The sequence below is a fragment of the Musca autumnalis genome, unplaced genomic scaffold (assembly GCF_047663935.1).
Source record: "Musca autumnalis isolate F117 unplaced genomic scaffold, ASM4766393v1 scaffold_2, whole genome shotgun sequence".
In the NCBI taxonomy this organism is placed as follows: Eukaryota; Metazoa; Arthropoda; class Insecta; order Diptera; family Muscidae; genus Musca; species Musca autumnalis.
The window spans coordinates 70238792-70255279 of NW_027411755.1; the positions used below are offsets into that span (position 1 = coordinate 70238792).

The window sequence follows — 16488 nt, forward strand, 5'->3', positions numbered from 1 at the left end:
TCTGGAAAATGGACAGGGTAGTCCCGGTACTGAAGACAAGGTTGCCAGCAATGGTGAATCGTACAGAGCGATTTCGCTTTTGTGGCTCGTAGCAAAGACCCTTGAGGATTTAGTCCTCCCCAGCATTAGAAATAGCTAACCAGTTGCCGATCATCAGCATGGGTTTCGTAAGCAGTACAGCACGACAACAGCGCAGCACGCCATCTTCACACTTATTAGTCGAGGATTTAACCAGATCAAGACGTGTCATAGAACAAACTTTACTTTACAGGGTCGCAAATGATTATTTCAATGGTCAAGGGTATACAATTTCGAAGCTATAAATCAATTTTTTTGAATTTTGTTGCCTATTATATTCAAATGGGGAACATTGTCTCCATTATAACTATATGGTTTCAAAACACTGTGACATATCATATCGAGAGATGATATCTCATAAACATATAAACATGAGATAATTAAATGAGAGGAATATTACTCAGCGTGTTGTCAGCAGCGATCAACTAAATAAATAAAACTGCAATAAAAAATTGAAGAAGAAACAAAAACGCGGGCGTGGAAATAGCAACGCCAGTCACGACTGCTACGCAGCTGAGACTATAGAGATGCGAATTTATGTTTTCACAAACATTTACCCGAACTATTTGAGTACAAAATATGTTGTTGATGAAAATGTATCAACAGCAAAAGGAAAGCGGCAGCAATGACTGCCTACTGTATTAGCAGCGGCAGAAGCTAATTCATGTTAGGAATATTAGAACAAATTTTTAAAATTTTGAAATTCTTTTTTGGGGAGAGCACAACAATTTTTTAAAAATTCTGTTTAGTTTTTGCCAAGAGCTTGTCGAGTTGAAATCGTTTGGTGATTGTGGATAACAAATTTTTCAAAATAAAAATAGTCTGTTTTAAATATTCCCAATATAAAGGTATCACACGAAGTTTAATTGAATGACCCATTTTCAAAATTCTTTTAATATAAAACAAAAATTTTATTGCATTTTGTGTGTTTCAAAATAAAAGTGAAAAAAAAACATTAATTTGTTTTAAAAACTCATTTATGTGATGTAATTATTTGGAAAAATATACAAAATCAACGACAAGGCACGGTTGGAAGAAAACTCACGCGCCGTCAACCCACCCACCCACATATGTTTAAAGAGTAGTCATCGACTCAAACAACCACTTGGAATACCATCATCCTCCCATCCAAAAAAAAAAAAAAAAAAAAAAAAAAAAAACACCGAAAAATAATTTGTCCGTCTCCAAATGTGTCTTGTGTGCGATTTAGGTGATTTTCGATTTTTGGTCTTTGGCATAGATGGATGGAATATACTGACGGACGGACGGATAGACCGACGAAAGAACGTATAAACACTTGTGAACGAAAAAAAAGAGAATTATTTGATTCCTTAAAAAAACGAACTGAAATGTTTTAATTGAATGTATGATTGTGTGGAAAAAAGAAAAAATACCAATAATTATTGGAATCTTGAAGTTGTTTTTTGGATTCGCCACAAAAATAATTTCAACAATTAAAAGTGAATAAACGTTAGTATTTGTGCCAAAAAAGAAAAAAACTAAAAGGGAAATACTTATATTGACGTAAAAGATTTGAGTCATAATTAAAGGAAAATACCTGAAATTGAACGGAAATTAGATTTGAAATATAATTGTGCGAAAAGTGGAAATATATGTGTATACAAATATATTTAGAAGTGATGCTATGTAGGTCATGTGAATTACCAAACATATAAATATAGCAAACAGTTTGGATAACATAAATTAAACCAATTCGAAAATAACAAGTGAAATGGAATTTTTCCAGTTAATTTTAAACATATGTCAGTAAAACAAACCGTTACTAATATTAACGGCGTTAAAAATGAAATCCTTTAAAGAGTGTAGAAGGACATAGAAATAGCAAAAGGTTGATTCTCAAAACAGAATCGTATAAGTAAACAGTGTATTTTTGCATATACATATTTTGGAGTGTAAGCAACAAAAATAGCATATGTTGCATATATCGATAGTTTTTTGATTTTTCTGTGTTTTTGGTAAGCACAAGCATCGATCACAAATAAGAATAACAAAAAATAAAAAAGTCATCCAATCGAACGTCTAAAATAGAGCCAATTTTATTAATGTGGGAGGGTCGGTTTCTAAACCTAGTGCCTTGTAATGGCGAATATATTGAGTCCCACTGCAGCGGGTTCTTCGATACCTGATTGATCCGGAACATCAGCATTCGGGGCAGTGGCTGCCACCTCAGTGTACACATGTTTCTATATGTATCGTTTTTCTGTACTGTGGGGGCAGCCTCTCCGGATTCTTTTGGTACGTGCAGGGACGGAGGAAAACCCAGGACCAATATGGATGTGCTCAGTTTGTGACATCCAATTGATGAAATCCCAAAAAATGCATCCTTTTAACAATTTAATGGAACGAGGTAAGGTCGAGGAAATAGTGGATTTCATGAGTCGGAACAATATCATGGTCACGGCGGTGCTGGAAACCAAGCTCAACAACAACCGTAGCTTACAACGTTGTGATGGTTTCAACGTACTGAGGAAGGATCGCACCTGAAGTTGAGGTAGGGGATCCTATTGCACTCGTCTGTCCAATACAGACCTATATCTATTGAGCCTGGCTCTAATGATCAATCAGTACGTGGGGTAGCAGTCAAAATTCAAAAATTATTTAAAACCCCACGTTGCCTGAAGAGACCTGCACACATTTTTTAAAACACCACGTTGCCTGTAGAGACCTGCAAAAATTATTTTAAAACCCACGTTGCATCTAGAGGCCTCTGGAAATTCTTCAAAAAAGCCCTAGAGGCCCCAAAAATTATTTTAAAAAATCCACGTTGCCTCAAATGGCATCCCAAAATTATGTAAAAAACAAGTAAGAAAAGTCTATAGTCCGACGGAGCCGACCATGGGAAACCCTATACCACTATCCCTGGACAATCGCTCTTTCAATGACTGTGAAAATTTAATTATCAAATATCAGAGATGTAATGTATAATACTTATGACCAAAACCAAAAAGTTATCTAGCATGACAAATACTTTTTTGTAGCAGGAAAGGAAAATGTAGTTCACACAAACTAAAATGTAATGAAACCCACTTATGTAGTACAACTACTTCCGTTGTTTAACCGCTACGTTATTGAAATTTTTACCAATTTTACACAAAGGTTTCAGTCCATTTAACCCGCTAAGTATTATCTGATCTTCACGTTGGTTTGTACGCTCCTTCTTCATCATAAACTCAAACTTTGTTTAAAATTTTGCGGGTCATTATTTTGACCTACAGAGCCGCTACAAAATTGGTTAAAATTTTGTTTTTGGTCCATTTCATCCTCTGAACATTTCACGATCATCACCAAAAGCTAATCCTTTCTATTCTGGCCCGAACACAACCTCCTTAAAAAATTCGTTACAATCGGTCCATAATTGCGGCCTTAAGCTTGCTTACAATTTTTAATGGACGGACACACATCGCTAAATCGCTTTATCTCGTCGAGATATGAATTTCGGCATACCAAATAGGGGTTCTAGGACGAATATTTCGTGCTGTATAATTGCGACTTCTAGCGAGTTTATTATTACACTACAAACAAATAATGGAATATATTAGGCTGTAACTATGTTATCTGACCATGCACACCAACATAATTGGCATCAATTGAAAGGTCAAGCGTTCCACTTTCAAGTATATCTCACTTGTCCGGAATGTCACTTCCAGGAATTAAGATATAAGCTGTTTATTAAAAATTTTAACGATTTTCACACAAAAGTTGTGGTACATTTAACCCTCTAAATATTATCTGATCGCCATCTCAAATTGCAAGCTTCTCCTTTGTGATATACTCTTACCTTATTTAAAATTACGCGTTGATCGGAATATTATTGAGACCTACAGAGCCGCTAGAAAATTGGATAAATATTATGTTTTTGGTCCATTTCACCCGCTAAATATTTCACGATCATCAGCAATAAGAATAGGGATCTATTCTGATCTGAACCCGACCTCCATACAAAATTTCGTGACGATCGGTCCATAATTGCGGCCTGGAGCGTGTTTACAATTTATAATGGACAGACGGACGGACGGACACTCATCTCAAAATCGCTTTATCTCGCCGAGATATGAAGATTGGTATACCACATTGGGGGTCTCCGACGAATATTTCGCGGTGTTACATGAATTTTTCCCAAAACAAACTTATACCCCCAGTTTATGTATTTCGAAACAAAAATGTGTACGCATGAAACACACCCAAACCTTAGTTTTTGAAATATAATTTTTTTGCTTTTGCTTGAAAACAAAAAACAAATTTGAAAAGCACAGTAAAATTTGGTAGTTTTTCTTGCGTATTCATTTTCTTATCGACATACATAAACAGGCCCATAATACCCTTTCCACATAGTGGTGTAGGGTATAATTAACGTTGCCTTTAAAAATTATTTAAAATATCCACGTTGCCCTAGAGGCCTCTAAAAATTATTTAAAATATCCACGTTGCCCTAGAGGCCTCTAAAAATTATTTAAAATATCCACGTTGCCCTAGAGGCCTCTAAAAATTATTTAAAATATCCACGTTGCCCTAGAGGCCTCTAAAAATTATTTAAAATATCCACGTTGCCCTAGAGGCCTCTAAAAATTATTTAAAAAATCCACGTTGCCCTAGAAGCCTCTAAAAATTATTTAAAAAATCCACGTTGCCCTAGAGGCCTCTAAAAATTGTTTAAAAAATCCACGTTGCCCTAGAGGCCTCTGAAAATTATTTAAAAAACCACGTTGCCTCTGAAAATCCTTCAAAACATCTACGTTGCCTCTAGAAGTCTCCAAGAATTTTGTTTTATCTAAATACTATGGCTTAATCCCATTGTTGTTGTTTTAATATTTTAAAACAACGAATTTATAAGTGAAGAAAGTTTGGCATTGTTCGCCAAGGGGTAAGGCAGGGAAGATTAGTTTCGATCATCGCCACAGGTGCTCATAAGTTCGTTTGTTTCTTGTCTCCAAAAATAATTTAAAAAATCCACGTAGCCTCTAAATGCCTTCAAAAATTATTAATAAAATCCATGTTGCCTCTAGAGGCCTCCAAAAATTATGTAAAAATCCAGGTTGTCTCTAGAGGCCTCCAAAAATTATTTAAAAAATCCACGTAGCCTCTAGAGGCCTTCAAAAATTATTCATAAAATCCATGTTGCCTCTAGAGGCCTCCAAAAATTATTAAAAAATACATGTTGTCTTTAGAGGCTTCTTAAAATTGTTTAAAAAATTCACGTTGCCTCCAATAATTATTTAAAAAATCCACGGTGCCTCTATGGGCCTCTGAAAATTCTTCAAACATTTCACGTTTCCTTGAGAGGTCCCCAAAAATTATTTAAAAAATCCACGTAGCCTCTAGAGGCCTTCAAAAATTATTAATAAAATCAATGTTGCCTCTAGTGGCCGCCAAAAATTATTTAAAAAATCCACGTTTCCCCTAGGGGGAGGGGGGTGTGAAATGCTTGTTTTTTCGTAATACATACAAGTGAACCTTTTTGTAGGATTTGTACGTAGACGTTAGAGGCTTCTGAAAATTCTTTAAAAAATCCACGTAACCTCCAAATATTATTGTTTAAAAATCCATGTTGCCTCCAAAAATTATTTAAAAAATCCACGATGCCGCTATGGGCCTCTGAAAATTCTTCAAAAATTTCACGTTTTCTCAAGAGGTATCCGACAATTCTTTAAAAAATCCACGTACGTTGCCTTTATAGGCTTCTGAAAATGTTTAAAAAATCCAGTTTACCGCCAAAAATTATTAAAAAAATCCACGTTGCCTCTAGAGGCCTTCAAATATTATTAATAAAATCAATGTTGCCTCTAGAGGCTGAGCTTTGACGAGCCAATACCAGTGATCCCAGCGTCAGGGAGCTAACATTGGAGGTTAACAAGTTAGTCGGTTAGCATAAGCAGAACAAGTGGCTAAATCATCTGAAAAGTTGCATTGGATCAGGAATAAATTAATTGCGGACAACGCTTAAGTCACTAAAAAACCATGGAAAGAAGGAAGATAAGACTTCAGTCACCTTTGGCTACGTTATGCTGACCGATCCGCAGAGATGTGCAAGTTATTTTAATCGACAGTTTATCAAGCACCCTTGGAGTGAATGAGCGAAGAGAAGAGTACTACGTCGCATTAGAGCAGAAACCACCACAATTTACTGTAGATGATGTTGCGAATGTCATCAGGAACGCTATATCACCCAAAGCGTTGGACTCTAATGGAATCTCCGTGGTAATGCTGAACCAGCTGTATGAGCCGAGAAACGAGCCACCCATATTGTTTCTGATGTCATCAAAGGTGAATCGTACTGTCCGATTTCACTTTTGTCACCGTTAGCAAAGACTCTTCAGAAATAGTTATCCATCAAAACGGGTCCCGTAAGCAGTACTGTTCTGCTTAGCAACAGCATTACACGGCATATCCACACACACACACATGAGCCGAGGACTGAACTCTGGCTCTTGATCTATCGAGGGCCTCGATATCGTCAACCATGTCAAGCCGTTCGAGGACATAGAAAAGACTTCGCTCCAGCCGGGTTTGAAACGTTGGATAATCAACTATTTTTCTAAAAAGTCTAAAACCGGTATAGTGTAATAGGAAGTTCCCCAGGATGATATCTCCGGAACTGTTTAACCTCTACCTTTGTGAAATTTCACACCCTCCAGAGTGTGTAGAGATCGTAATGTATGCGGATGATTGCACGATCTTGGTTTCGGGTCTTATCGTCGATGGCATATGTGATAGGTTAAATGTCAACATAGCTGACTTATATATCCTCCGATAAACCTGCCAGAATGCAACCCTGCAACGGGGTGCCTTCTCTGACGCCAGTGGACCATTTTCATGAGGAAACGAAGATTTTACCGGTATACATGTTATCGTATCCCTGCCACTATCTAGTGAATAGGCTTCCCCCACCCAAACACATAAGGAGAGATCTTCATTATCTGGAAAGAGAGGTCCATATCGTACAATACCTTGGTGTACCTCCCTCACAATAGTTCGAAATGTTCACTTAAATGTAGTTTAAGGACTGTTCGGGGATTGTTTTGAAACCTTTACCAAAAGTACTCTTCGTGGTCCTGTCTACAGCGAAATAATGTATTTCGTGGGCAAGTCCATGGAAGACAATTGCAAACAATATTACCCGTCGAAAATCTACGGTATATACCTAGCTAGTAAATACATTATGTTCTTATATATTTGGAATAATTTATTATAACAATAATAACCGTATCTAATATATTTCCCCTTCCTTATTTTTACAGCATTTTCTGGAAACTATGGATCCTGCAAATAACAATAATTTTGAAACCAATTTTGGCCTGGATATATTCACAAATCTTCTCAATGGATGTGGCAATGACAACCTGATAATATCACCATTCCTAATCGAGTCCTTGCTGGCACTTCTATATTTAGGTTCTGATGGAAAGACTGCCGAAGAACTTAAGGCCAAACTACAGCTGCAACGTTTCCCAAACAATGCCAAAATGGCTAGCTATTTTGCTGGAAATCTTGCCGCCATAACACAAACCTCACCTGATACTCAACTTGAAATGTGTGCAAAAATATTTATTGACGAACAAAATGATTTGGACGTGGAATTTCAAAAAATTGCCTATAAATATTTCCTCACACAGGCAGAGAAACAAAAATTAACGAACGCCGGCAAAAATGTTGAAGATTTAGTGAAAAGTTGTCTGCAATCGGTGTTAAAGAAATCCACAACAAATTTCCACTTCACCGAAAACAATTGTAAAGCTTTGCTTTTAATGGCAGCAAATTTCCGCAATAAATGGTTCTTACCGTTCAGTGCTTATCGTTCTGGCCTTTATGATTTTCACGTCAGCAGTGATTGTGTGAAATCGATACCAATGATGTTGGACAATGAAATGTTTGTAAAATTCGTGGAATTAAAGGAAATGGATGCACGTGCTGTTGAATTACCCTACGAACATGATGATGAGATTTCAATGTTGCTAATTTTACCCAATAAAAGAGATGGTCTGGCAGAGCTGGAGGAGAAACTGAAAGAGGTTAATCTATCATCGATTTCGGAACAAATGCAAATGGAAAGTGTTCAACTGTTATTGCCTAAATTTCAGATTGATTTTGAATGTTCGCTGAAAGGGGTATTGGAAAAGGTAAAGTGGAGATGGTATCTGTTAAATTTTCTATTGGTTAATTGATATTTTCATTGCAGTTGGGCTTTTCCCTGCTCTTTACTGAGGATTCTAATTTTAAAAATCTTTTGTCACCACAATCGGCCTCCCCGTCACTTCCCATTGCTGAGATTTTCCACAAAGTTTGTTTGGATGTCAATGAATCCGGTTCGGAATCGTCGAATGTGGAAGGTATGCTATTAAAAAAATTAAAATTTTGAAAACGAGCTGAGAAGTGACCTAAAAATTATTAAACTTTTGCTGATATAGCCCGACATAGTCCAGCTTGGAAAAAATTCTCGAACAGTCCTGAACTTAAGCGAACATTTTGAACTTTTGTAGGGACATACCGAATGGAATTGTTCGATAGTATTTTTTAGAGCATGAACTTGCCCAAAAATTTCCTCGAACAGCGCTTAAAATGCACTTTGAAATTTGTCTGATAAAGACCTTCCAGGAACTTGAAGAAATTTTACTAAATTTCGCATCAGTCATTTTAGTGGTGGTAACTGGTTTTTAGACTATTATCTAAGGAAGTGTGGATTTGTCGCTAACAAAATTGTAGGGCCCGCGAAGAAAACCAGCTACAAAAAATTCGAAACAATGCGAGACATGCCCTCATTTTTGGAAAAAAAAAATTAATTTTATTTGTGAGGAACCAGAAGGTCCATATTCGAAACTAATCTATGTCTGGAAGAAATATTACAATCTGCAAAGTTTGGTTTAAATCGGTTCTGCCTTCGGGACTTATCGTGCGAGCCATTTTATCGAAAAAATTGAAATTTTGTTGGAAGGTACCTGAAGGATTGGAACGATATGGCTCTGTAACGTGGTTTTGTCGTTAGCTGGGCTAAGATCAGTCGCGTTCAGAGTCGTCATAAGAGCCCATTAAACTTTGTGGAGTGAAAATATGAGTTATATCCCATTCCTGGGGTTAAATCAGATATTGATGTGTCATAGGATTGGATCGGCTATTAGAGAAGGACTTGCAATGCTTGGATGCAGGCGATTCGTAGATATATTGATGCTCGATGATTCCTAGATAAAAATAATCGGAAATCAATGATTCCGTTTTCGGTTTTGTAGATGATCGTTAATTCTATGTTTCATTGTTCGGTTGCATGGAGACGAGTTGAAGATGATCGGAAACGCGATAATTGGTTATTCAGGTTAATAGAAGATGCTTCGTTGTTTGGTTGTATGTAGGGGATTTGAAGATGATCGGAAACTCGGTGATTAGTTATTCAGGTTTGTTTATAGAAGATCAACGGATTGGCAGTGACAGACACGAAGAGGTACGCCTGCAATTTTAAGCGGCAATTTGCAGAGCATCCTGAGAGTAATAGGACTAAGTGGAACCTCTTAGCCAAGGAAGAACTACCACGACTACGACAACAGAAGGCATCTTGAGGTCTTCTATAGACAAAAGGTGACATCTGGAGGTCTTGTATAGATAACAGAAGACCTTTTAAAGTCATCCATAAACAACGGAGGGCATCTTAAGGTCCTCCATAGACAACCCAAGACAGCTTGGGGTCTTCTATAGAGCATAGAAAGCTTATTTAGGTGTTCTGTAGACAATTGAAGACCTTTGGAAGCCAGACCTCTCGAGGTCTTCTGTAGACAGCTGCAGGTCTTTTGTAGAGAAGGGAGGTATTGTGGTCTTCTATAGACAACAGAGGAAGTTTCTATTGAAACCAGAAGTCTTCTTGAGGTCTTCTATACACCATACTATACCTATTGAAATAGTCTGTAGACAAAAGTATTCCTCTTGAGGTCTCTCGTATTGTTCTATAGACAGCAGAAGTGTTGACTGGCTTTAACTCAAAGGGACAAAATTGATGTCGGATCTTTTTATGCGGCACCCCCTAAAATATTTAGTTTGTTACCGTCAGCCATGACAAGCTATTCTCTTTCTTATAGAAACTGTCTAAAGAAGCACCCTTTCTTTCTTATAGAAACTGTCTAAAGAAGCACCCTTTCTTTCTTATAGAAACTGTCTAAAGAAGCACCCTTTCTTTCTTATAGAAACTGTCTAAAGAAGCACCCTTTCTTTCTTATAGAAACTGTCTAAAGAAGCACCCTTTCTTTCTTATAGAAACTGTCTAAAGAAGCACCCTTTCTTTCTTATAGAAACTGTCTAAAGAAGCACCCTTTCTTTCTTATAGAAACTGTCTAAAGAAGCACCCTTTCTTTCTTATAGAAACTGTCTAAAGAAGCACCCTTTCTTTCTTATAGAAACTGTCTAAAGAAGCACCCTTTCTTTCTTATAGAAACTGTCTAAAGAAGCACCCTTTCTTTCTTATAGAAACTGTCTAAAGAAGCACCCTTTCTTTCTTATAGAAACTGTCTAAAGAAGCACCCTTTCTTTCTTATAGAAACTGTCTAAAGAAGCACCCTTTCTTTCTTATAGAAACTGTCTAAAGAAGCACCCTTTCTTTCTTATAGAAACTGTCTAAAGAAGCACCCTTTCTTTCTTATAGAAACTGTCTAAAGAAGCACCCTTTCTTTCTTATAGAAACTGTCTAAAGAAGCACCCTTTCTTTCTTATAGAAACTGTCTAAAGAAGCACCCTTTCTTTCTTATAGAAACTGTCTAAAGAAGCACCCTTTCTTTCTTATAGAAACTGTCTAAAGAAGCACCCTTTCTTTCTTATAGAAACTGTCTAAAGAAGCACCCTTTCTTTCTTATAGAAACTGTCTAAAGAAGCACCCTTTCTTTCTTATAGAAACTGTCTAAAGAAGCACCCTTTCTTTCTTATAGAAACTGTCTAAAGAAGCACCCTTTCTTTCTTATAGAAACTGTCTAAAGAAGCACCCTTTCTTTCTTATAGAAACTGTCTAAAGAAGCACCCTTTCTTTCTTATAGAAACTGTCTAAAGAAGCACCCTTTCTTTCTTATAGAAACTGTCTAAAGAAGCACCCTTTCTTTCTTATAGAAACTGTCTAAAGAAGCACCCTTTCTTTCTTATAGAAACTGTCTAAAGAAGCACCCTTTCTTTCTTATAGAAACTGTCTAAAGAAGCACCCTTTCTTTCTTATAGAAACTGTCTAAAGAAGCACCCTTTCTTTCTTATAGAAACTGTCTAAAGAAGCACCCTTTCTTTCTTATAGAAACTGTCTAAAGAAGCACCCTTTCTTTCTTATAGAAACTGTCTAAAGAAGCACCCTTTCTTTCTTATAGAAACTGTCTAAAGAAGCACCCTTTCTTTCTTATAGAAACTGTCTAAAGAAGCACCCTTTCTTTCTTATAGAAACTGTCTAAAGAAGCACCCTTTCTTTCTTATAGAAACTGTCTAAAGAAGCACCCTTTCTTTCTTATAGAAACTGTCTAAAGAAGCACCCTTTCTTTCTTATAGAAACTGTCTAAAGAAGCACCCTTTCTTTCTTATAGAAACTGTCTAAAGAAGCACCCTTTCTTTCTTATAGAAACTGTCTAAAGAAGCACCCTTTCTTTCTTATAGAAACTGTCTAAAGAAGCACCCTTTCTTTCTTATAGAAACTGTCTAAAGAAGCACCCTTTCTTTCTTATAGAAACTGTCTAAAGAAGCACCCTTTCTTTCTTATAGAAACTGTCTAAAGAAGCACCCTTTCTTTCTTATAGAAACTGTCTAAAGAAGCACCCTTTCTTTCTTATAGAAACTGTCTAAAGAAGCACCCTTTCTTTCTTATAGAAACTGTCTAAAGAAGCACCCTTTCTTTCTTATAGAAACTGTCTAAAGAAGCACCCTTTCTTTCTTATAGAAACTGTCTAAAGAAGCACCCTTTCTTTCTTATAGAAACTGTCTAAAGAAGCACCCTTTCTTTCTTATAGAAACTGTCTAAAGAAGCACCCTTTCTTTCTTATAGAAACTGTCTAAAGAAGCACCCTTTCTTTCTTATAGAAACTGTCTAAAGAAGCACCCTTTCTTTCTTATAGAAACTGTCTAAAGAAGCACCCTTTCTTTCTTATAGAAACTGTCTAAAGAAGCACCCTTTCTTTCTTATAGAAACTGTCTAAAGAAGCACCCTTTCTTTCTTATAGAAACTGTCTAAAGAAGCACCCTTTCTTTCTTATAGAAACTGTCTAAAGAAGCACCCTTTCTTTCTTATAGAAACTGTCTAAAGAAGCACCCTTTCTTTCTTATAGAAACTGTCTAAAGAAGCACCCTTTCTTTCTTATAGAAACTGTCTAAAGAAGCACCCTTTCTTTCTTATAGAAACTGTCTAAAGAAGCACCCTTTCTTTCTTATAGAAACTGTCTAAAGAAGCACCCTTTCTTTCTTATAGAAACTGTCTAAAGAAGCACCCTTTCTTTCTTATAGAAACTGTCTAAAGAAGCACCCTTTCTTTCTTATAGAAACTGTCTAAAGAAGCACCCTTTCTTTCTTATAGAAACTGTCTAAAGAAGCACCCTTTCTTTCTTATAGAAACTGTCTAAAGAAGCACCCTTTCTTTCTTATAGAAACTGTCTAAAGAAGCACCCTTTCTTTCTTATAGAAACTGTCTAAAGAAGCACCCTTTCTTTCTTATAGAAACTGTCTAAAGAAGCACCCTTTCTTTCTTATAGAAGCTGTATAAAGAAGCAACCTTTCTTTCTTATAGAAAATGTCTAAAGAAGCACCCTTTCTTTCTTATAGAAAATGTCTAAAGAAGCACCCTCTCTTTCTTATAGAAGCTGTATAAAGAAGCAACCTTTCTTTCTTATAGAAAATGTCTAAAGAAGCACCTTCTCTTTCTTATAGAAGCTGTATAAAGAAGCACCCTTTCTTTCTTATAGAAAATGTCTAAAGAAGCAAACTCTCTTTCTTATAGAAACTGTCTAAAGAAGCACCCTTTCCTTCTTATAGAAACTGTCTAAAGAAGTACCCTTTCTTTCTTATAGAAACTGTCTAAAGATGCACCCTTTCTTTCTTATAGAAACTGTCTAAAGAAGCACCCTTTCTTAGAGAAAGGGTCTAAAGAAGCATCCTTTCTTAGAGAAAGGGTCTAAAGAAGCACCTTTCTTAGAGAAAGGGTCTAAAGAAACACCTTTCTTAGAGAAAGGGTCTAAAGAAGCACCCTATCTCAGAGAAGGGGACTTAAGAAGCAACCTTTCTTAGATAAAGGGTTTTAAGAAGCATCCTTCCTTAGAGAAAGGGTCTTAAGAAGCACCCTTTCTTCTTAGAAACACGCTTTTGTAGAGAAAGGGTCTTAAGAAGCACGCTTTTCTAGAGAAAGAGTCTTAAGAAGCACGCTTTTCTAGAGAAAGGGTCTTAAGAAGAGCCCTTTCTTAAAGAAATTGTCTTAAGAAGCTTCCTTTCTTATAGAAAAGATCTAAAGTACCAATCTTACGTTAAGAATGGATCTAAAGAAGCACCCTTTCATATAGAAAGGATCTAAAGAAGCACCCTTTCATATAGAAAGGATCTAAAGAAGCACCCTTTCATATAGAAAGGATCTAAAGAAGCACCCTTTCATATAGAAAGGATCTAAAGAAGCACCCTTTTTATAGAAAGGATCTTAAGAAGCACCCTTTCTTATAGATAGGGTTTGAAGTGCGCAACAGTCGGTCTGATCCTTTACTTTTCAAAATGGTAACAGTGGCAACAAATGGTAAAAGTTGGGAACGGCTCTCATATAAATTGTATGCTTTGTAAAGCTAGTCCATATTTACATTAGGCAATTTTTGGCAATTGTCAGTTTGATGAAACCTTTGCCTCTCAAAACCCCCTCTCATCGACAAACTGACAATTGCCTAATGTAAATATGGACTATGTGTTCCCTCATTGCGGGTGAAAAATTGTAAAAATTGGAATACTCAGTCTCGTAAAGGAACAAAGCAAATGTAAACGTAGCATAACTTTTGTGGCATAGAAAAACTTTTGGACAATTTTAAATTTTCTTATTTTTATTATAAATTTATGGTTTATTTCTTCTTTCAGCTACCAAGCCAATTGTTATCAGCAACTCCATCGATACACGGCAGAAATTCTTTAGAGCAGATCATCCATTTTTCTTTGCCATAAGAAATCGGGATGCCACATATTTTATAGGACATGTGGTTAAATTTTAATAAAACAAACACACACGCATGCAAATAAGATTAGATGTAAGAAAGGTGGAATGATTTTCCTCAAACTCTCAATATTATCAGCCATTACAACTCCCTTCTCCCTTTTAACTCACCTTGGTTGTTGTTTTTTATAGATGCCATATATAAGTAAAACTGCATTTAAAAGTGTTTTTTTGTAACAAAGATTTTGAAAATTTAGTTTTTATTTATTTGTTTTTTTTTTTTTAAGTTTAGTAGTTTTTTGTTGTTATTTAAATTTATAATGTAGTAGTTTTTGTTGTTATCTTTAAAATACATACATATTTCAAAAAAATTGGAATTATTTTAAATTATTTTTGTTCTTATTTGTTTTTGGTTGAAATAGTTTACAAGTTTTTAATTTATTTGTTATTTACAATTTTAAAATTAATGTTTTTAGTTTTTGTATTTTTTTGTATTGAATTTGAATTATATTTTGTTGTTAATTTTATTTTAAGTATAATAACTATTTTCTTATTTGTTTACATTAGCCTTGGAAGTAAGTTGTATTTGTAATATTTTTAATATGTACATGAGCTTTTTTGTCTATAATGTATTTATATTAAATTTAATTTGTTTAGTTAAACTATGCATTTTATGTTTCAAAAAAATAAATTCTTCTCTTGGATTATGTTTGTTTTAGTTTTCTGTTTGTGGTTTTGTAATAAATATAAATTATTTATTTATATTATCTATTTGTTTTTATTTTGATTGATAACACACAAATTTGTTTGTTCACAAATATTTACACTTATATGACTACATAGTTTAGGAGTTATTTTGGACTGGCGATCAAGTTAAACTTGGACTAAAATTGTGGGAATATTGTTTTTTATGAATTATACAAAAATAGTCAATGAATTATTTTATTAAGTCTAAAGCGGCCTTTGTAAATAATTTTTAGAACAAGGTGAATGTCTTTGATAATCCATCGCATGTGTAGTAAACATTATTGTTTAGAGTATTGCATACATTGAGGCGTAAATTTTGTATAACTAAAAAATATCAACGGTGCTCATAACACAGTAAAGTTTAGCCACTCGTGTTTGCCTTGGGTTTGGCGGGCACTTGGAAATTTGCAATGTGTCGTGCGGACATTCATCAATGTGAATGCTATCCAAACCTACTTAATAGGCTTGCTGATCTAGGGGTTCTCCCTTATATCGTTGAACTTTCTCTCTAGATCATGGAGATCCCTCCTGACATGCATACAAGCATATCCACTATACTGTGATTGATCACCAAGACTTCATTGTCTGCGCCTCAAGTGTCGGCGGCTAGGGATTGAGGAGCTCGTTCCTACATCTCAACTTGTCGCAGATAGCTGTACGAAGCGAAGCTATCTTTAGTAGCGTGACCACTCCACCCATTTTCTAGACTTCGGGTACAATGTGAGTAGCTAGCGACAGGTTGAGAACTTTCGTACGATACTCAACACCCGGTCTAGCCAGCTGTTTTGGCATTACTAAGGTGCACAGTGGATTCACCCATTGGCCAAAAATAAAAAAATGAATGTCAAAATTTTGGTACAACATCTGGCACCTCTGACAGCTATGGCATGGACCTTTTTAAATATATATTAGTTTTTGTTTCATTCAAACGCGAACCTCTTAAAGAAGCTTCAAAAAGCAGAGCATTTGAGTAATATTTTGTTGTTGTGAATACAACCTAAATTTTAAGTGCAAGTAAATATATTCAAAATATCGCGAAACTAATACGTATAGCAAAATATTATAGTGGACTTTGAAGGAGGAGGTAATAGCTTAATTTTTATTAAAAAATAGTGTTTTAGCGTGTTGTGGAATTCTAGTTAGCTGCATATTTTCTTAGTGTATTTTGTAATGCCAATTCGATCATATACTTAAATTTGACCTAAGGTTTTAGTCATGATGCACACCAGAGCCCACCTCGGGAATAATTTTCCAAAGTAGGTCATGGGTTTAAGATTATTCAGTATTAAAATCAGCTGCCATCTAGTGCCAGACTATAAATGGTGGTTCGCTGACTAAAGCTGCCCCTGGAATAGGGTTTCTATGGATATATTAGCGTATAACTCTGTTATCTGACTACGTACATTACCATAATTGGCATCAGTGGCAAGATGAAGAAATCTTCTTCCAAATTTGTCTTACGTTGGCGGTACGTGCCTTCCAGGAAGAACGCTATAAGATCTATATTAAAAATTTTACCAATTTTCAGACAAAAA

General features: G+C 35.6%; 1 protein-coding gene across 2 annotated transcripts; it reads left to right on the plus strand.

Annotated features, from left to right (window-relative positions):
• Positions 1-551: 551 nt before the first annotated feature.
• Spn31A (Serpin 31A) lies at positions 552-14915 on the plus strand. Of its 2 annotated transcripts, none has more exons than XM_073967885.1 (4): positions 552-926; positions 7335-8213; positions 8273-8423; positions 14134-14915. In XM_073967885.1, the coding sequence occupies exons 2-4, from the start codon at positions 7350-7352 to the stop codon at positions 14262-14264; spliced, it is 1146 nt and encodes a 381-aa protein (XP_073823986.1). In that variant the 5' UTR covers positions 552-926; positions 7335-7349; the 3' UTR covers positions 14265-14915. The 2 variants fall into 2 exon arrangements, with proteins under 2 accessions (XP_073823986.1, XP_073823987.1); XM_073967886.1 differs by having other exon boundaries at positions 647-1548.
• The last annotated feature ends 1573 nt before the right edge of the window (positions 14916-16488 follow it).